Below are 21,993 nucleotides of genomic sequence, written 5' to 3' on the forward strand. Positions count from 1 at the left end.
AGCTCGACCATAGGGAGAGAAAAGGGGACCCAATATGTTTGATAAATTCTAAGTATCTGGAGGGACAGCCAGAAACTTCAACTCTATCAGACTCGATACAGGAAGGGATATGCCTGATCAATCAGTCTGGATTGGTTCGGAAATATAAGAGTGCAGCACTGATCCGTCGAGACAGTCTCTTATACTTCCGAACCTATCCAGACTGATTGATCAGGCATATCCCTTCCTGTATCTAGCTTCTGCCCCGGCGCAGCGTCAGCACCTTGGTCTAGGGCTCTATACCCCTTGCGGTTTGAGCTGTTCTTGGTGTCCTGGTGCCTTTAGGATTGGTGAAAATACTCTCTCCCCATCCGGGTTGTCAGAGCTGGCCATTTAATTCTGGTTGTTTTCAAAACCCCTGAGGAAGCCGAATATGGCGAAATATATTGGGTGACAACATCTTAAACTGACCAGTTATCCAGTGTCATCTTAAGAGCATTATAGGCCCCCGGGCAATACAGTGCACTGGGGCCCTGTCTACACAATCACGCACGAGAATTTACTGACAAAAATCATAAAATTTACTGGCAGAACCACATTTTTTACTGCCACTGCAAAAAAAGTACCTAAAATTTCAGTTTTCAGTGCCGAACAATGCAAATGTCAGTATTTAAACTATAAACATATAGCTAGTGCTATTAGCAATGTGTTTAAGTTAAACAAAAGTAAAAAAAAAAATGTCTTCATTGACATGAAGGTCAGGTTACTATAACCCAGCCAGCACATAGTTTCCTCTTACATCAGAGTCTGCAGGATTCACCCTTACCATGAAAGGGAACGCTTATGTAAAGGGGAACGCTGCAGATCATGATCTAAGGGGGGAACTCTGATGTGGAGGGGGGCTCTGGTGACCAGAGACCACCTTATATCAGAGTCCACTGCTTTCTCTTTCCCACTTACATCAGGGTCCGCAGACTGAGTTCCCCCTTGCATTGTAAGGGGGAATCCTGCAGACTCTGATGTAAAGGGGAACTCTGATGTGGGGGGCACTCTGGTGACCAGAGACCACCTTCCGTAGATTAAATACACTAAGGTAAGGGGGGTCACTAATATAGGAGGGGGAACCTTTATATCAGTGCCCCCTTACATTTTTGCATTCACTCCCCCCTTACATCAGCAACCCCCCGCACTCGTGGAGGACCGGATCTTCTCTGTGATTTCCGCAAACTGGGCATGGGCAGTTCTAACCCGTCACTCTCCACAATTTTTTACTGTGGTTGCTGGGCAGCCGGTGGGGCCCCCCAGGCAAGCGGGGCCCCCGGGCAACTGCCCAGCGTGCCCAATGGAAAAGATGGCCCTGCAGTTATCCAAATTTGGGAACACCAGCATCCCGGATATCTAAGTTCTGACTCAATACAAGTGTTTTTAAATTTTGTATCATGTGTTGTACTATCCTCGACCCTGATATTTTAATACATTATTATTTGGGATGAGGTGCGCTATGTATGCTTGAGACTAATTGGATCCCCTCCATTTCTTTAAAGTGGAATTATTACACTGAGTACTATAACTATTGTATGTAAAATATGTATTAAGAGAATATTTACCTCAATGACCTCTATTTCTTGCTCATTTCAATTTAGATGGGAGATATTATAGGCCCGATGGAGAAGAAGTCTTGCGATTACCTGGAAGGGAAGTCTATAGAAAAAGAACCAGCCAAACATCTCAAATTCATGATGACCCCTCATATTGGCTAATGGCCACCCATAAACAAAATTCAGATGGAGGTCAGTTTCTTTTTTCTTTTAATTGCTTTAAAATATAAAAATTAAAGTGGATCTAAAGATATAAATAGGTCGATTCACAAAGAGTTAGGCCGGCTTATCTACAGATAAGCCGACCTAACTCTGAATCTAAGCCGACCTATGTTTAAGTGTATTCTCTAACAGAGATACACTTAAACATATCTAAGATAGGACGGCGCAAGCCGTCCTATCTTAGATTGCAATGTTTTGGCTTACCACTAGGTGGCGCTTCCATTGCGGCCAGCTTAGATTATGTAAATGAGCATTTACGACGATTCCCGAACGAACGCGAGCCCGCCGCAGTCGATTAACGTCGTTTCCGTACGCGATAGGCCGCCTAAAGTTATTCCACCTATGAGGTGGAATAACAATGTTAGTATGGCCGCTGTTCCCGCCGCGAGGTTCGAATTTTTTACATTGTTTGCACAAGTCGTCCGCGAATCGGGATTTACGTCGTTTACGTACGCGTCAAAATCAATAGGCCCTTACGGCCTACTTACCCACAATGCGCCATGGGAAATGTAGGCGCCCGGCGCATGCGCAGTACGCAAAAACGTCAAAAAACGTGAGGTCATCCCTCATTTCCATACTACACGCCCCCCTCCTAGTAATTTGAATTAGGCGCCCTTACGCCCGTTCGGTTTAGGCTACGCCGCCGAAAATTAGCAGGTAAGTGGTTTGAGAATCACTACTAGCCTTGTTAATTTACGGCGGTGTAGCCTAAAAACACTAGGCTAGGCCAACCTAAAGTTAGTCCTCTGTACGTGAATCTACCTAAAAGTGTTTGTAAAGGAGGGTTGTTTTTTTTTTACTCTAAGAGCTCTTTTACACGGACGTGTCTGTGCACGGGCTCCGCTTTGCTCAGCAGGGATCGTTCCGTCGATCCCCGCTGAGCAGGCAGATGACAGGTCGTGTAGAGACTGACCTGTCAGAGCGCCACTCTCCTCTATGGAGGGTCAGATGAAGACGCACCGTAGAGTCCATTTTTATCCGATCTGATCTGCCAGACGGATGGAAAATAGGGTTTCTATCCATCTGACTTTAGCGGACCGCCTGTGTGAAAGTGCCTGAATTCGCACCTGAATCAGGACCAAAGACGCACAGGACCCTTTTCCAAATGCGGACCATAGCCGCCCCGGAGATGTATGGACTGGCTCCATTGAGAGCCGGACACACTCTCCTGTCATGCAAATTGGATGTGGGGAAACCCACATTCAATTTGTATGTATGAGAACCCGACATAACTCAGATAATGTGACCCCAGTGCTGGCAGGAGCAGGGGAGGGGCAAACAAGGATGCTGTGCAGGCGCCCAACGTCCTCCTTACCAACCAATGATGTCATTGATTGTTAGGATGCTGGAAGCTGGAAGGTTATAATGGTGCACAAAGAAAACCTGTGACTTTCAAGTGTATTTACTTTTAGTAGATTACAAATAGACTACATGCACTTTGCAAGTGCAGTTGCACTTATTTTTCTTAGTACAGTGGAACCTCGGGTTTACATATAACTCAGTTAACAAGCTTTTTGAAAGACGAGCAACTTTTTAAAAATAATTCTGACTTGGTTTGCGAGTGTTTTCTCGCAAAACAGGCAGAATTCAAGCTAATGTGGCCTGCAGTACCGCATTTGGCCTGAGGTGGGGGGGCGCCTGAACAGAGCCGAACGTGGCTGATCGCAGCCGATCAATGCTGTTCGAAAATGCATAAAAAGATCCAAGGACAGTTCGGCTGACCTTTGTAAATCTCGGGAACAAAGTCTTTCCGAGGTTTGCTGAGGTCAGCCGAAGTGTCCTCGTGCCTTTTCGGACATTTTTCGAGGCTCTCCGGCACCCCCCACCTCTGGCCGCATGCGGTATTGCATGCCATTGAAGTCAATGCGGAACAAATGATTTTTGTTTCCATTGACTTCTATGGGGAAACTCACATTGATATGTGAGTACTTTGGATTATGAGCATTCTCCTGGAACGGATTATGCTTGTAATCCAAGGTTCCACTGTATATGTAAATGTGGTAAAGCTTCACTTTGTAAAGAATACCCAATCAGGGGCAAGGAAACAGCATTTTTGTTTGCACATGATTGGATGATAGAAATAAGCATAGCTTTATTACCACATTTACTAAACTCAGAGAAAAATAAGTGCATCTGCACTTGCAAAGGGCACAGTCTATTTGCCTTTAGTAAATCCACCCAAGTGTGTAACCAAATCGCAGGCCTGGTCCACCCACTGGCTTGTATACAATTTTGGGGAAACTTTTAGGCATTTTTCCTGGGCACACTGGTTGAAAAAGGCTGGTCTAGATTATGTACAAAACACAAAGATGTTGATCCCAAATCTTGAGAAAATGCACCCCTGAACCAGTGTTGCCAACCGTCCGTATTTTTACGGACAGTTCGTAAAAACTGACAGTTTTTTCCCCCGATCGTAAATGTCCGTGGTTGCGGGAATGTGCAGTAAAAATAGCCGCGATCGGTTTGGCTTGGAACTGCCCATGGAGATTGGAGGCAGGGGGTGACTGGAGGCAGGGGGTGATGGTGGCTGTGGTGGCACCACAGAGGGGAAAGGAGGAAGGGCTCAATGGAGGCAGGGGGAGATTGGAGGCAGGGGGTGTTAGTGGCAGGGGGTGTTGGTGGCAGCGCAGAGGGGGATGAAGGCAGGGGGTGATTAGAGGCAGGGGGCCTGGGGGAGATTGGAGGCAGGGGGAGATTGGAGGCAGAGGGAGTTGGATGCAGAGGGAGATTGTGGCACCGCAGAGGAGGGTGGAGGCAGGGGGTGATGTGACTATATAATTTGCCCTTATTATATCGAAAATAATAAACATGTTTTTTTACCTTAATATCTACCTTAAATCACATTGCTATTTGCCTAGCATACTTGTTTGTAGCCTAAATACTGAAATTTGCACCTAAAAATGTAATTTAGTAATTATTGTGAAATGCCAGTAAAAACGTGGCTGTGCCAGTAAATTTTGGGTGTCATGCCATTAGATTTCAATCTGGTAGGTTGGCAACACTGCCCTGAACACATATATGGAGGGAATGTTATCATTAGTAAAGTAAGACTAATAAATTTGTTTTATATTTAGTCAATTTACTTTACTAATTGGTGTTTTTTCTCATATATTGATGACTGTTTTTTTTTTTTTTTTTAGGTTTAGCTGGAGTTGGGCTTTAACCTCCCTGGCGGTAATCCCGAGTCTGGCTTGGGGTGGAAATCCAGTACCATTAGCGGTATCCCCAAGCCAGACTCGTGATTGCATCGCAGTATCCAGGCATGGTTACTTACCTTCTCACCTGGATCCTGCGATGTCTCCCTGCTGTGTATGCAAGCTGTCTCCTCGCTCGATTCACACAGTGTCGCCGAGCTCCGTTCCCTGCGACGATATGACGCACAAGGCGGGGGTCGGCGCCAAATTCAAAAAAATAAAAACACAATACACATACAGTATACTGTAATCTTACACATCACAGTATACTGTATAAAATAATTTCACATCCCTTTGTCCCTAGTGGTCTGTCCAGTGACATGCATGCACTTTTATATTATAAATACTGTTCTGCCTGGAAACTGGAGATTGTCCATAGCAACCAAAAAGTATTCCTTTATGTCAAAAGTGGTTTTAGACCAGCTAGAAAACAGCGATAATAAACTAGAATCACTTGCAGAATTGAGCGATAACGATTTGTGGGGAAATTCGTCATCAAACACTGAAAGTAATGACAGCGACAATTCTGCAACTGAGCAAATTTCAGTGTTTTTGATTTGATTACATTATTGAATAATTTTTATTATTATTATATTATTATTTGTTATAATTATTTATAGTTATTTATTATATTATAATTAATGATTTTGTGTTTCAAACTTTATCATACCTGGACAGATTTAAGTGAGTTATTTCTAAGAATTACGGGCCAGATCCACAAAAACCTGGCGCAACTTAAAAAATCCCATTTAAGTTACACTGCCTTTAAAATTTCTACCTAAGTGCCCGATCCACGAAGCACTTACCTAGAAATTTCAGGCTGTGTAACTTAAATCCGGCCGGCGCAAGGCGTTCCTATTCAAATGGGGCGAGTCCCATTTAAATGAGGCGCGCTCCCGCGCCGGCCGTACTGCGCATGCGCGAAGTTATGTTACGCCGAGTTTTGTGGATTGCGCCGGCTTAAAAAAGTTGCGTCGGGAAAAAAAAAAATTTGACAGCGTCGCTCGGCATGCATTCCTGAGGGAGAACTCCATGCCAATTTTCAAAGAAAAAACCGGCATGGGTTCCCCCCCCAGGAGCATACCAGGCCCTTAGGTCTGGTATGGGTTGTAAGGAGACCCCCCTACGCTGAAAAATCGACGTAGGGGGTCCCCCTACAATCCATACCAGACCCGTATCCAAAGCACGCTACCCGGCCGGCCAGGAATGGGAGTGGGGACGAGCGAGCGCCCCCCCCCCCTCCTGAGCCGTACCAGGCCGCATGCCCTCAACATGGGGGGGTTGGGTGCTCTGGGGCAGGGGGGTGCACTGCGGGCCCCCCCACCCCAGAGCACCCTGTCCCCATGTTGATGAGGACAGGACCTCTTCCCGACAACCCTGGCCGTTGGTTGTGGGGGTCTGCGGGCGGGGGGCTTATCGGAATCTGGGAGTCCCCTCAAATAAGGGGGCCCCCAGATACCGGCCCCCCACCCTAAGTGAATGGATATGGGGTACATCGTACCCCTACCCATTCACCTGGAGGCAAAGTGATAGTTATTAAACACACAACACAAGGGTTTTTAAAATCATTTATTAGTCTGCTCCGGAGTCCCCCCCTGTCTTCTTTAGCTCTAATACCAGGGAGGGCTTCTTCTTCCTCTCTCCGGGGGTCTTCTTCTATCTTCGCCGCTCTCCGCTGTTGACTCGGCGCACCCCGGTTCTTCTCCAGCTGTCCGGTGCCTTCTCCTTCAGTGCTGGCTGCCTGCTATCTTCGTGTGTTAGCTCAATTACTAGCAGGCAGCCAGCGCGGTCTTCTGTGACGTAATCTTCTTCTCTTCTCTTCTTCTCCCTTCTTCCGATGTTGACTCGACGCCTCTTCTCACTGCAATGATGGAAGCGCGCCTTGCATCCCATTTATATAGGCATCACCGTCCCATCATGCTCCGGTAGGTACCCACGTGGGTAGGCACCCACCACGTGGGTACCTACCGGAGCATGATGGGACGGTGATGCCTATATAAATGGGATGCAAGGCGCGCTTCCATCATTGCAGTGAGAAGAGGCGTCGAGTCAACATCGGAAGAAGGGAGAAGAAGAGAAGAGAAGAAGATTACGTCACAGAAGACCGCGCTGGCTGCCTGCTAGTAATTGAGCTAACACACGAAGATAGCAGGCAGCCAGCACTGAAGGAGAAGGCACCGGACAGCTGGAGAAGAACCGGGGTGCGCCGAGTCAACAGCGGAGAGTGGCGAAGATAGAAGACCCCCGTAGAGCGGAGAAGACCCCCGGAGAGCGGAAGAAGAAGCCCTCCCTGGTATTAGAGCTAAAGAAGACAGGGGGGGCCTCCGGAGCAGACTAATAAATGATTTTAAAAACCCTTGTGTTGTGTGTTTAATAACTATCACTTTGCCTCCAGGTGAATGGGTAGGGGTACGATGTACCCCATATCCATTCACTTAGGGTGGGGGGCCGGTATCTGGGGGCCCCCTTATTTGAGGGGACTCCCAGATTCCGATAAGCCCCCCGCCCGCAGACCCCCACAACCAACGGCCAGGGTTGTCGGGAAGAGGTCCTGTCCTCATCAACATGGGGACAGGGTGCTCTGGGGTGGGGGGGCCCGCAGTGCGCCCCCCTGCCCCAGAGCACCCAACCCCCCCATGTTGAGGGCATGCGGCCTGGTACGGCTCAGGAGGGGGGGGGCGATCGCTCGTCCCCACTCCCATTCCTGGCCGGCCGGGTAGTGTGCTTTGGATACGGGTCTGGTATGGATTGTAGGGGGACCCCCTATGTCGATTTTTCGGCGTAGGGGGGGTCTCCTTACAACCCATACCAGACCTAAGGGCCTGGTATGCTCCTGGGGGGGGAACCCATGCCGGTTTTGATTTTACAAATTGCCGTGGAGTTCTCCCTCAGGAATGCATACCAAATGGCGTCGCTTGAATGTGCTTTTACATGGTGTTACTAACTTTACACTTTGTAAAACCAGCCCTAATTTTACACTTGCAAACTAAAACTTACGGCGAAAAAACGAAGCTGAAAAGCTTTGTGGATCGCCCTAAGTGCTAATTTGCATACTAGAAGCGGCATTTCGACTCGAAATGCCCCCAGCGGCGGATGCGGTACTGCATCCTAAGATCCGGCAGTGTAATTCAATTACACATGCCGGATCTTCTGCCTAACTTTGGAAAACTGCTTCTGTGGATCAGTTCCAAAGTTAGGACAAGGGATACGATGGAGTAACAGCAGTTACTCCGTCGTATCTCTTTTGTGGATCTGGCCCTACAGGCCTACAATATAAAACGCCAAATTTCCATGCAAAACAATTGTACTGCTTTCAGCATCAAAAACCTGACATAATCATACCGCCAGGGAGGTTAATTTAACTGCAGAAAGAACAGCATTGTCACCCTGTTATGGGACATTAAAAATCAACAGATCTCTAACGCCCTTTGCCAATGATTTCACATTTTACACTTTCTGGTGCTCACAGTAGCTTTGACTAATGCAAATACTAATATATACATCATAAAGAATTTCACTTTTTTCCTTTTTTTTTTTTTTTTACACATTTAGCAAAGTTTGTAATTACAATTTATGGTCCTCAATACATAACAATTCCAGTTACTTTGAAAATCGAAGACAGAAACCTTTACCTCGCCTGCATTAATGGAGTCCTGACACTAGAGGTGAGTTTTAACAGCCTTTTCTATCCATGGATACAGAATGATTGCATGTTCAAACTGCCAAACAATCTGCTTTTCTTAAAGTGGAACTAAACTCAAAAAGTGAAAGTTTGCTATGTTATTTTTTTTTTTTTTGTTCAATAAGTTTTTATTGCAAAAAGGTAGATACCGGTACAACACAGAAAATGAGAATAGACAATTTCCATCAGAGGGCAAAGAGGCATAGCAATGCCACAGTAAACAACAACCCAAGCGACATTGTCAAAAAGACACCCTTTAGACAAAAACAGAGCATTCAGCCTAGGTTCACACTGCTGCGAATTCAAAATCGCGGTAAAATGTGCGATTTTACCGCGATTTCGCGGCTGCAATTTTGACGCGATTTCGGCCGCCATTTAATGTAAATCGCGGCCCGAAATCGCAAAAAGTAGTACAGGAACTACTTTTTGAAATCGCAGATGCGGCGTCGCACTGATTAGGACAGTGCCATTGCCGACAATTGCCGCCGATTTGAGATGCGATTTGACATGTCAAATCGCATCTCAAATCGTTCCAAATCGTACCCAGTGTGAACCAGGGCTGAACCAAAGCTTAAGAACAAATGTATATATAAGGATATAAAGATGTAGCTGTAGATCTTTGAGCCAGTGACTACATCAAACTCTAACCACTGCTTTCCCCTTGTGTAGTTTCCGGGCGTAACCCGCCACAGATACTGGGGCATGTCTAAATAACATACAAATAAAGGCAAATCATTGTACCTTCAAGAAGGAAAAACAGAAAACCAGAGAAAAGTAGAAAGAAGAAAAGGAGAAAGAAAAGAGAAAAAAGGGGGGGAGGGAGGGAAAAAAGGGAAGGGGAAGTGCCAGCCCGAACAGGTGTGCATAGTCAAACAACATTTTACCTGCAAGTCCCTACTGTCCCCTTTGGGCCATAATGCCAGCATATGCAGCTGTGTGCTTGAAGGCGAACCAACAGGACCAAATTTGATTCGCCAAATCTGACTTATTTCGCAGCGTAAGCATACTAGTCTCCATGTGATAGAAGTGATCCACCAGGATAAACCAATCACGAATCTCGTGAATCACTGGACGCTTCCAGAATTTCGGGATGAGAGACTTAGCTGTGTTTAAGAGGTGATGTGTAATGCTTTTCTTGTATGGTCCCATTGGCTCACTCGTGCAATGCAACAGAACTACCCAAGGGTCAGCAGAAACCAAGCTACCCTGGATCTCTTTGATCCAACGTAGAACCTCAGACCAATATGGTTTGATGAGAGGACAGAACCATGACACATGAGCATGCGACCCCTGTTGTCCACACCCTCTCCAACAAAGATTAGATACATCAGGGAAAGATTTATGAAGTACCACTGGCATGTAATGCCACCGTGTCAACGATTTGTAATTAACTTCCGCTGCTTTAGAGGAAATAGCTGAAACATGTGATAGCTGGAGAATAGTAGAGCGTTGAATGTCCGATAAAGAAGTTTGAAATTCCGCTTCACACTTGGACAAAAACGTCTGTTGAGCAACAGGAGGAAAAGATAGCAAAGCTTTATAGAAAACTGAAATAGACTTGGTTGATCCCCACCAAATAAACTTTTCACCAAAGTCAGTTCCGATTCCAATCTGAGAGGGTGAGGAAGTGACTTAACAAACGCTACCAGTTGATGATGTTTCCATTGGTCCATGAATGACACTGGTGTGGCCGTGATCAAATCTGACAAGGGTCGAACACCACGGGACAAAGTCACTTGATGAAGCAAAAGGGGAGTATCCAAAAGCCACCTGCTGTAAGTGGGGTCCATATTTCCAGGAGGAAAGTAGTCATGACCATTCAGTTGCATAAGTGGAGAGTTATAAGGCCACTTCTGACGTTTGCACAATGAGTCCCACATATCAAACGTAGATGTGGTGAGTGGAGAAGTAGTAGGGAGGAGCTTATGAAATTTGCTTGGTATCCAGGCGAGCGGAAACAGGTCAACCACACTCATATTCATTTCAAGCTGTACCCAGAGTTTCGAAGATTTGTGAAACTTCCAGTCTGAGATGCGATTTAAAACAAAAGCTGAAAAGTAATGTTTAAAGTCCGGAAGCGCTAGGCCGCCTGTTTGTTTGGGTTGAGTCAATATGAGAGAAGCAATTCTAGGTCGTCTACGGTTCCACACATACCTACATACCAATGAGTGTAACAATTAAAAAAATCCAGGAGGGATCTTGTAAGGAATCATCTGGAAAAAAGAGCAATCTGGGCAAAACATTCATTTTCACCACATTAAGTCTGCTCTAATGGAGTTAAGTAATGGGACATAATTCTTCCGAAACAAAGATGCGGGGTTAGAAGTGAGATATATTCCTAGGTACTTTAGGGATTTGGATTGCCAACTAAAGGGAAAGGAGGATTTCAGCGATTTCGCCGTGCTAGGGGGAACTGAGATGTTCAGGATTTCGGATTTGGATAAATTGATTTTAAAATTAGAAAGAACGCCGAATTTCACAAAGGCTGCCATAAGATTAGGAAGGGTAACAAGGGGTTGTTGGACATAGAAAAGAATGTCGTCTGCATACGCCGCATATTTCTGTTCTCTTGATCCAAGAGAAACGCCGTGAATATTAGGGTCATTGCGCACCGTCGCCAAAAATGGTTCTAAGGATAAAGCAAATAAAATAGGTGACAGGGGGCATCCCTACCAGGTACCATTATACAGGCTAAAAGGTTTACTCAAAGTTCCATTAATCCGCAATTGTGCCATGGATGAGTGGTAGAGCACAGAGATTCATGACAGCATATTAGGGCCCAAACCAAGGTGTGACTGTGTGGACATCAGGTACTCCCAGACCACCCTGTCGAAAGCTTTTTCCACATCAGTGGACAGCAGAAGGGTGGGCTGGGAGCGCCCTCGCACATGGGAAATCAAAGAGAGTGTACGGAGAGAATTATCCCTCGCCTCCCTCAATGGGATAAAACTAGTTTGATCTTCAGATACCCAACGAGGGATCAGGGGGTAAAAGTCTAATCGCGACCGCTTTTGCATAGATTTTAGCACCCAAAATCAATAAAGAGATCGGATGGTAGCTGCTGATTAAACTCAGTTTTTTTCCGGGCTTAGGAAGCACCATAATTTGCGCATGAAGAGTCTCCGGACGGAAGCCCACGCCCGCAGAGGCTGAATGGGCATACGCTGTCAAAAACGGGAGTAAAGTGTCCGCAAATGTGCAGTAGTATGCCACTGTCAAACCATCTGGCTTTGTCCCCAGCCATGGACTTAAGGGCGGCTGCAAACTCTGCGGTAGTGAACTCTGCCTCCAAAGACTCCATCGCCGAGGTGGAAAGTTTCAAAAGTTTAGCCTGAGTAAGGTAATCCCGAATAAGAGAATTCCTATCGACCCCCGCAGAACTAGAATGGCCAACATGGTAGAGCTGCTGATAAAAATCCCGAAATTCCTTCGCAATTTCGCTAGTTTTATACAGCAGATTATCTGAAGGCGATTTAATTTTTGCTATGTGAGAAGCAGACTTTTTCTGCTGGAGTGAGTGAGCTAAGAGGCAGCTAGGTCTATTACCCCACTCATAGAAGCTTTGGGACACCAACCGCATCCGGGAGGTGTGCTCAGAATGAAAAAGGGCCTTCAAATCTTCACGCTTCTGCGTAAGGGAATGAAAGATGGAGGGGGAATTAGATAACTTATGGCTCCTCTCTAGCTTGCCAATATCCTCAATCAATCGGGTATGCTGAATCGTCCTCTCCCTTTTCCTCCTAGAGCCTAGCTCTATGAACTTACCACGGATATGAGCCTTATGGGCCTCCCAAAGTTCCCCCGGAGACACCTCCGGGGACATATTCTCCCTAAAATATAATAATCAGTCCCGATCTCCTTCACATCAATCTCATCCGAAATAAGGGAATCATTCAGCCTCCAATTAGTGGAATTCACCGGTAATGAGGGCTAGGGATGAGCTTCGCGTTCGATACGAACGTATGTTCGACTCGAACATCGGTCCTTCGATCGTTCGTCGAAATTCGAACAAAACGGGTCGTTCGCGCCAAATTCGAGTGACGCAAAACGTCCCATAATTCACTGCGGCGTTGAACGCTGATGATTGGCCAAGCATGCTGTATGTCCCGCATGCTTGGCCAATCACAGTGCGCAAAAAACGAAGAGCCATAATTGGCCAAAGCCAGGGTGGCTTTGGCCAATTATGTCTCAGGGGGTTTAGTACACGCCCAACACTATAAAAGGTAGCCTGCAAGGTGGCCTCGTGTAGTGTGTTCCGGCTTTGTGAAAGAGAAGATCAGTCAGACAGTTAGAGAGAGAGAGATATATAGAGACACAGTGTCTTTTCTACCAGATAGATAGATAGATAGATAGAGCAGGAAGGCTAGTCAGTATAGTTAAATTTACAGTTTGTAGAGAATATATATACATCCCTAGGAGTTGTACATATATTTATAAACTGTATAGCATAGCTAGATCTGCTATTAGTATTTGTCAGGCAGGAGATTGTGCTTGATGCAGTGCTCTAACGCAGTGTTTCTCAACTCCAGTCCTCGAGGCGCCCCAACAGGTCATGTTTTCAGGATTTCCCTGAGATGAATTGGCTGTGGTAATTACTAAGGCAGTAAAACTGATCAAATCACCTGTGCAAAAAAATGGAAAGCCTGAAAACATGACCTGTTGGGGCGCCTCGAGGACTGGAGTTGAGAAACCCTGCTCTAACGTGTTGTATTGCCTGCATAGTCTTTAGTTTAAACATAGTACCTAAACATAGTACTCAGTCAGTGTTAGCGGACGTGTGCTATTTAATTGCACATACATGCATTAGCTGTTACTGCACGTGTGCTATTTATTTACACAGAAACGCAGTCGCTGTTAATGCACGTGTGCTATTTAATTGCACATAAACGCAGTCGCTCTTACTGCGCGTGTGCTGTTTAATAGCAACTAAACGCATTTGCTGTAACTGCGCGTGTGCTGTTTAATAGCACCTAAACGCAGTTGGTCTGACTGCACGTTTGCTGTTTAATAGCACCTAAACGCAGTTGGTGTGACTGCACATTTGCTGTTAAATAGCACCTAAACGCAGTTGGTCTGACTGCACGTTTGCTGTTTAAAAGCACCTAAACGCAGTTGGTGTGACTGCACGTTTGCTGTTAAATAGCACCTAAACGTAGTTGGTCTGACTGCACGTTTGCTGTTTAATAGCACCTAAACGCAGTTGGTGTGACTGCACGTTTGCTGTTTAATAGCACCTAAACGTAGTTGGTCTGACTGCACGTTTGCTGTTTAATAGCACCTAAACGCAGTTGGTGTGACTGCACGTTTGCTGTTCAATAGCACCTAAACGTAGTTGGTCTGACTGCACGTTTGCTGTTTAATAGCACCTAAACGTAGTTGGTGTGACTGCACGTTTGCTGTTTAATAGCACCTAAACGCAGTTGGTGTGACTGCACGTTTGCTGTTTAAAAGCACCTAAACGCAGTTGGTGTGACTGCACGTTTGCTGTTTTATAGCACCTAAACGTAGTTGGTCTGACTGCACGTTTGCTGTTTTATAGCAGGATGGCAGGGTGCTGGAAGTTAGAATTGCTGGGAGCAGGAATGGCAGGGTGCTGGAAGTGAGGATTGCTGGGAGCAGGAATGGCAGGGTGCCCGGAAGTGAGGAGTGCTGTGAGCAGGATGGCATGGTGCTGGAAGTGAGGATTGCTGGGAGCAGGAATGGCAGGGTGCTGGAAGTGAGGATTGCTGGGAGCAGGAATGGCAGGGTGCTGGAAGTGAGGATTGCTGTGAGCAGGAATGGCAGGGTGCTGGAAGTGAGGATTGCTGGGAGCAGGAATGGCAGGGTGCTGGAAGTGAGGATTGCTGGGAGCAGGAATGGCAGGGTGCTGGAAGTGAGGATTGCTGGGAGCAGAAATGGCAGGGTGCTGGAAGTGAGGATTGCTGGGAGCAGGAATAGCAGGGTGCTGGAAGTGAGGATTGCTGGGAGCAGGAATGGCAGGGTTCTGGAAGTGAGGATTGCTGGGAGCAGGAATGGCAGGGTGCTGGAACTGAGGATTGCTGGGAGCAGGATGGCATGGTGCTGGAAGTGAGGATTGCTGGGAGCAGGGATGGCAGGGTGCTGGAAGTGAGGATTGCTGGGAGCAAGAATGGCAGGGTGCTGGAAGTGAGGATTGCTGTGAGCAGGAATGGCAGGGTGCTGGAAATGATGATTGCTGGGAGCAGGAATGGCAGGGTGCTGGAAGTGAGGATTGCTGGGAGCAGGAATGGCAGGGTGCTGGAAGTGAGGATTGCTGGGAGCAGGAATGGCAGGGTGCTGGAAGTGAGGATTGCTGGGAGCAGGAATGGCAGGGTGCTGGAAGTGAGGATTGCTGGGAGCAGGATGGCAGGGTGCTGGGAGTGAGGACTGCAGGAGAAGTTTGGTTTGTGGAGAAAGCAGCAACTTTGAAGGTATTTTTATTTTGTTTTTGAGCAGCCATTAAAAAGGTCAGGGCAAGCACAAAGGGGGTGGGGTCAGGGGAGGATCCAAGGGGGCGGCAAAATAAGGTTTCGCCTAGGGTGTCAAAAATCCTTGCACCAGCCCTGAACACGTGCCACTACTATAGACACCCAGCAGGTGTGATATTTAAAGGAATTTTTTAAAACATTTTTTCACTTTAAGCATCATTAAAATCGCTGCTCCAGAAAAAACGACAGTTTTTAAAACTTTTTTTTTCATTGATACATGTTCCCTGGGGCAAGACCCGGGTTCTGAAAGACGTTTTCCAACATTAAATTGAATATTGGTCTTTAAAATGAGCGTTTTTGAATTCGAACATTCGAGTCCCATAGACTTCAATGGGGTTCTAAATGTTCGCGTGAACGAATGGACTGTTCGACGGTTCTGGTGCGAACCGAACGCGGGTATGTTCGGCTCATCCCTAATGAGGGCACATGCATCCGCAAGCAAAGTGGATGCAGGCGATCGCCTGTCCAATTGCATGGCGCGGCGCCGCTCGCGCATGCGCACTGACGCTCACGCATGCGCAGTGGGTGCCCGGCCGTGAAGCCGAAAGCTGTCACGGCCGGGTGCCCACACTTGGAAAGAAGAAGCTAAACATGAAAACTGACTGGAACACCCCTTTAAGTGTGGCCATTGAATTCGTATGGGGCATCAGCAAAACACCAATATCCTGTCAGGCTGGCAGATGCGAATAGAACCGCTCCACGGAACTGCCCCCCCCCGACATCCCGGGAAACAGGGAGAGGCCGTCTCCGAAACCAGACCGCAGATGTCTATAAAAGGCATATACCATCCGCAGGGTCCGGCGCCGGCACATGTATTATAAACCACCATGCAGCCCATCGTGTGTCTAATGAATAGGTCAGAAGCACAGGCATGTCCAAAAATTCACCACATGTCCCGTGACCATAGCGACATATCGTTGACACAGGAATGTCGATGTAACCAAAAAAAAAAAACCCATAACCGTGTAATAACAAAGGACAAGCGCCAGGAAAATACTTGCATACCAGCAGCCCGTGTCCCAACTTGGCCAAAGCCAAGATCTCACAAGGCAGAGGTTCAGTCAGCTTGTGAGCCAGAACCCGGGTAGCCGAACGGCGTTTCTTAGAAACCTTCTGCCAATGCCCATCCGAGGGGGTAGGCGGGGAAGGTACACAATCCTGCCACCCGGGCAATTCAGGGGGAACGATGCTAAGATCCATGCAAAATGTCTCTAGATCCTCAGGGAAACGAAGTATGGCAATCTTTCCATCTCTGTTAGCGATAAGTGCCGCTGGGAAACCCCGCCTGTAGGCAATAGAAGCCTCTCTAAGCTTCTCCGTGAGGGGCTTCAACGCCCTCCGACGCTCCAAAGTTTCCCTGGCCAGATCAAGCAAAAAGGAGAGGGTGACACCATCAAACTCCAACAAAGCCGATTCCCTCGCCTTACGCATGATCAATTATTTTCCTTCAAAATAATGCACCCTGCAAATAACATCACAAGGGAAATCCGAAGACAGGTTGCGAGGGCGTAAGGCACGATGGACCCTGTCCAGTTTCAAGGGATGATCCGCTGGATTACCCAGTAGGCCGTTAAAAATGCCACGTATGGAGGGCGCCAAATCTTCATCCCTCGTTGCCTCTGGCAACCCTCTGATGCGGATATTGTTCCGTCGGTTCCGATTTTCCTGGTCCTCAATCTTGTATAACGCCATTCTGTGGGCAATCGCCAGGTTGCGAGTAGTTGCCTGTAAGTCCCGAATGGCCGCCGCGTGTCTGTCAAGCCGCAACTCCGAGTCTTCTACGCTCTCAAGAACTTGGGCGAGATCAGTGCGCACTGCAGATACCTCCTTCTTGATCGTTCTTTCCAAGCTCAGTAGCATAGAAGCGAGGTCCGCGGTTGTAGGCAACGTCGCAGCACTAACAGTCCCCGAACGTCTCACCGGACTCCTCTCACCATCAGAGCCTCCGGAGGATACTGGGGAAAGGCATCTGGTCTTAGGCCTGTGACGGGGGGCGGAGCCCGCACCGGACCCACGAGGCAAGCGGCCTAAGCCATCCGAGTCAGGAAAGTCCTCCGGTTCAGTCGCGAGAAATCGCTTCATAGAGTTGGCGGAGGTACTCTTCTTAGGCAGATTCTTCCCTAAACTCTTCCCCATGCTTGCCATATAGGTGAAGAAGAAAAGGCTGTTCTAAAACATGAATTAAATCAGTGCCAGCGCCGGAGCTCACACAAGACACGTCTTCACTGTCTCATGTCCAAGCCACGCCCCACAAAATTTGCTATGTTATAAAAAACATATTGAAAGAGTAATTGTGCCTAAACAGAGTATCCTGAGAAAATGTACTTAAAATTCCCAATAAAAAATAGCAGCGCACCTTCTAGTATGTGAGTGTGCCTAGGCACACCTGTGCATACAGCCTCATAACTGTATATCTTCACTATGGTTACCACCTGTCCAGGATTCACCCGGACAGTCTGGGTTTTGAATCATGTGTCCGTGTTTCAGTCCACCTGAAACCCGGACACATTATTCAGACAGGAATGTGGCTCAGAACAGGGCCTTACAGGGGGCGCTATGTGTGTCGCATTACTATTCTCTTCGGAGTGCCCCAAGGTGTCCCTGGTCTGTTACAATCCTATAGTGTATACTAAAAAAAAAAATGTTTTACTGTACGCCACTAAAGTGTTCGGGTTTGGCTTGAAGAAGAAGTGGCAACCCTAATCTTCACTATGAGATCTAAGGCACTGCTGCTTCTGACTGCTAGTCTCAGAAGCTTTGGGGTGGGGTTTGGTTAAAGCAGAACTCCGACCAAGATTTTTTTTCCATGTCCTTGTTGCTGATCTCCTACCTGCACAAACTTTGCCATCCATGTTCTTCTGAGCTCTGTAGTTCCTCTGTAATAGGCTGAAAAAACGTTATTGCCTGCTGAAATCCTGTTTGTAAGACCGCTGGCTTCTATCCCTCTCCTCAGCTCAGCCAGCAGTTTGTCACGCCCCATTGTAGCCCTCAGAAAGAACAGGGAGGAAGCAGACATGTTGTAGTGGGCATAAGGGGTCTCACAGTCCCCGGTCTGTGCCACCCATGGAGGAGGTGTCCTCCCTCTTTCCTCTCTCCTCCCTCCTCCTCCTCCCTGCCAGCAATCCACCCCTCCATTGTCCCTGCCACACTGGCTCTGGTGGTCCCTGACATTTGGTTCTGGTGGTCCCTGACATTTGGCTCTGGTGGTCCCTGACATTTGGCACTGGTGGTGGTCTCTGACATTCGGCTCTGGTGGTCCCTGACATTTTGCTCTGGTAGTTCCTGACATTTTGCTTTGTTGGTCCCTGACATTTGACTCTGGTGGTCCCTGACATTTGGCACTGGTGGTGGTTCCTGACATTTGGCTCTGGTGGTCCCTGACATTTGGCACTGGTGGTTGTCCCTGACATTTGGCACTGGTGGTTGTCCCTGACATTTGGCACTGGTGGTTGTCCCTGACATTTGGCACTGGTGGTTGTCCCTGACATTCGGCTCTGGTGGACACTGACACGTTGCATTGTACTAATAGGGACATTTTTGAAAATCCCGGAGTTCTGCTTTAAGTCAATAATCTGCTGCTCATTGTTCTCATTGCTGGAGGCTCTGACATGAGGAAGCAAAGCCCTGCCTCTTCTCTTTTCAATAGATTTTTATTTACTTTTTCCAAAGTAAGAAATACAAGGGTATGGACAAATGGTAGGTCGAGCGTAACTCAAACCATCATATAAGGGAAAGGGGAGTACAACAAAAAATTATTCATATATGTTATGGAGACCAATCTTATTCAGTGAGGCTCAAAGATGGGGTAACTGTCAAGTCTCTGATGTGGGGCCGGGTGGCAGAGAGGGCACCCCTTGCGGCTGAGTGCAGCACTCCCCTGGGAGTGATACAGGGGATATGGTGCCCAAAGTTGCACGGGTTGCCAGTAATGCTGCAAACAGGCTGGTAAGCAGGACGTGGCTGGGGTGCACTGGGTAGCGATGTCAGTAGCCGTGCAAGAAGAAGTTCTGAGTAGGCAGTTGCAGGATAAACCAGGAGCAGGGTTTGCAGCCACGGCAGCGGTCATATACCGGGAGACAGTCCAAGAACAAACATGAGCAAGCCGGGTCATAAACAGTGGGCAGTGGATTGAAGAATAGTCAGCCAAGCCAAGGTCAGAGCAAGGAGATAATCAGGAACACAGGTCAAGCCAGAAGCAGAGGTCAAGCCAGGGGTTTCAAGGTAAACAGGCACAGGAACACAGAAAGCTGATGATAATCCAGCAAGCTTGAAGTGTCAGTGGCAGGTTTAAATAGGCCGGGGGGGGGGGGGGGTGCCTACAATTGTCAAGGCGTGCACGTGCGTTGGCGAATTGCCCACAACACGGCCATTTTCCTGACAGTAACTCTCAGGTATACCATCAGGTGGACTACTTGTGACCAAGTGCCCGCATTATAGGAGCATATCAAGAAACTCGATTAAGGAGAGTAATAATGCAATCAAAGAAGAAACTTCAACGGAAAGACTCAGTAGTCGGTTTCTATACATCCGACGCGTTGCTGCCTTGGTCTCGAGTTCCCTTCAGAATGTTTTAACACAACATAATAGAAAGCAACCCCCCCCCCCCCCTTTTTTGGGAAATAATGATATATGCTAAATGTAAAATTCAAAATGTACCACCTCAGGGAGGTATTAGGAAAAGGGAAAACACTGGGAAGTCCCTTGCGAACATCAGTTTTCATAAAGGGCATGCACCACAATGTCATTAGTACTTCTCTGGAGTGATCTTAAATAATGTAGAATTGGTTGTACTCTGAATATCTCATTGAGTGGCATCTTTAACTGATCAGTTAAGTCATCGAGCGGATGGATGCTCTTTCGATCTATCAAAGGAGGAGTGCAGCCAAAGCTCCTCTGGCTGTATTTCTTCTGTGGCTCACAATCCTTTCTGCACTCCTGAAACCCAAAGCTCCTCTGGCTGTATTTCTTCTGTGGCTCACAATCCTTTCTGCACTCCTGAAACCCATTTTCAACTGCTGAAGCCCGCTGTCGGGTGTTGTCACAGAACCGGTCCAGGATGGGGAAAGATCGCATGACTCTGGATACAGCGACTTGAGGCGATTTGGTTCGCATTTGTCAGCACTATACAAATTACTCACTCACTCACTCAACCATATGGTCGGGATCCTCCTACATGCCTGGACTGGCACTTGGCTCATGGCTGGACTGGCACTTGGCTCATGGCTGGACCGGCACCTGGCTCATGGCTGGACCGGCACTTGGCTCATGGCTGGACCGGCACTTGGCTCATGGCTGGACCAGCACTTGGCTGCATCCACCTAGGTAAGTATGGTTCTAAAAAATAAACATACTTATGTAGCGCTCTCCCCCGAAGGAGCCGCTGGTTGATTTGGGGATCGGCCTACTAAGTTACCCTGGTGTTGTCTAGGGGTGTAGTTGTGAGAACAGAGGTAGTGAGCGAAGGTCCAGACAGTGAAAAAAAAGGTTTTCTCAATGCTTTATTTTCCAGGCCAAACACGGCCAACATCAACATCAATTGGGAAGGTCAAGGTTGATGAGGGAGAGAAAAAGAGAACCTTGCAGTATCAGGCCTGGATATCAGATGGAGCAGTCAGTACTGCTCTGCGTAGTACCAATTTGTAACTCGTCGCCACTCTGCTTGGAGTGGGTAAAGTGCCCCCGGACAGACCCCTTTGTATAAGTCTGGCAGCCGTGGTATTACTTAGGATTTCTTTGAGGATGCAGGCCTGTCTCACGGGCCAATTACAATAACTGAGCTAGGTAGATAAATGAAGCAAATCCTCCCAGTAGATTTCTGCATCGGTCACCAGATGACAGCAACATACCTGTCAGTACTCTGATCACCGGATTCCCAATTGGTTTGTTCAGGCTCTGTTGGACGACCTGCCTCCGGGTCCTCCTCAAACCGACTCTCCAATCGTATGGCACCCAGCCTGGGATCCTTTCAGTGGAACTGGGAACCCAGCAAGTCACTGGGGTTCCCTTGTACCTCCGGATGAGGGTTTTCATAGACTGCAACTTTGGCCAGGTGGGCCACGCCGGCGGGGTCCATGGATGCGCGCACCCTGAAGGTGGATGCCGCACCTGGAACGGGGACCCTGCGAAGATTTTAGAACACATGACACCTGTCCAGATATACCCTTCCCCAGCATGCCTTGCAAGGAGAAACTTCTCCCATTGCTCTGCCAGAACCCCTCTGGCGCCAACTGCTGGCCAGGGATGACACTGCATCCCTGCACCACAGACTGACCCAGTGGACATTTCTGGAATGACGGGAGTCCCAAATTTAAACAAATAGTGAATGGGAGCAAGGTAACTCTCCCATTCCCCACTAACTTTAGCGTAACTTTAGCGTAGTGCCCATACTTGAAATGACACTGTCCCCAGTGTCCTAAAGCATTCGAGCCCAAATGCTGACCTGATACCTGCTTAAAAAAATAGGAAAGGAGGAAAAGAAGGAAGGACAGAATTCACACATTCTAATAAAAATCTTAAAATGGCCTAAGACATACAACATACACAACCCTGCTATCTATCTGCCCATTCTCCGCAGTGTTTGACAGCAGGTGGGTCCAGAAGAAATCCTGTATAGGAAAAAAAACACAAAGTTTCCTTCACTAAAAGTTCTGGACTGCAAGTGCTGTAGGAAGAAATACTCTGTGCAAGAGATATCAAAGTTCAAAACTCAATAACATTCTCCTACAAAGAACTTTGCAGAACACTGCCCCTAGCGGTCAGTGCGCTGGTACTGCAACAGTCACAGATTCAGAGATATGAAGAAGTGGCAGCAAAAAGGAAGTGAACAGAAAAAA

The 21,993-nt window shown here is 47.4% G+C and overlaps 1 protein-coding gene across 1 annotated transcript in view; it reads left to right on the top strand.

The window, feature by feature from the left end:
• Nucleotides 1-21,993, top strand: part of LOC120933040 — a 74,728-nt gene that overhangs the window by 46,920 nt on the left and 5,815 nt on the right. Inside the window, exons 4-5 of the mRNA XM_040345985.1 lie at nucleotides 1,623-1,769; nucleotides 8,546-8,658. Of these exons, the coding sequence (XP_040201919.1) occupies nucleotides 1,623-1,769; nucleotides 8,546-8,658 (260 nt within the window). The remainder of the gene's footprint in view (nucleotides 1-1,622; nucleotides 1,770-8,545; nucleotides 8,659-21,993) is intronic.

This window comes from Rana temporaria, chromosome 3 (genome assembly GCF_905171775.1).
Source record: "Rana temporaria chromosome 3, aRanTem1.1, whole genome shotgun sequence".
Taxonomy (NCBI): domain Eukaryota; kingdom Metazoa; phylum Chordata; class Amphibia; order Anura; family Ranidae; genus Rana; species Rana temporaria.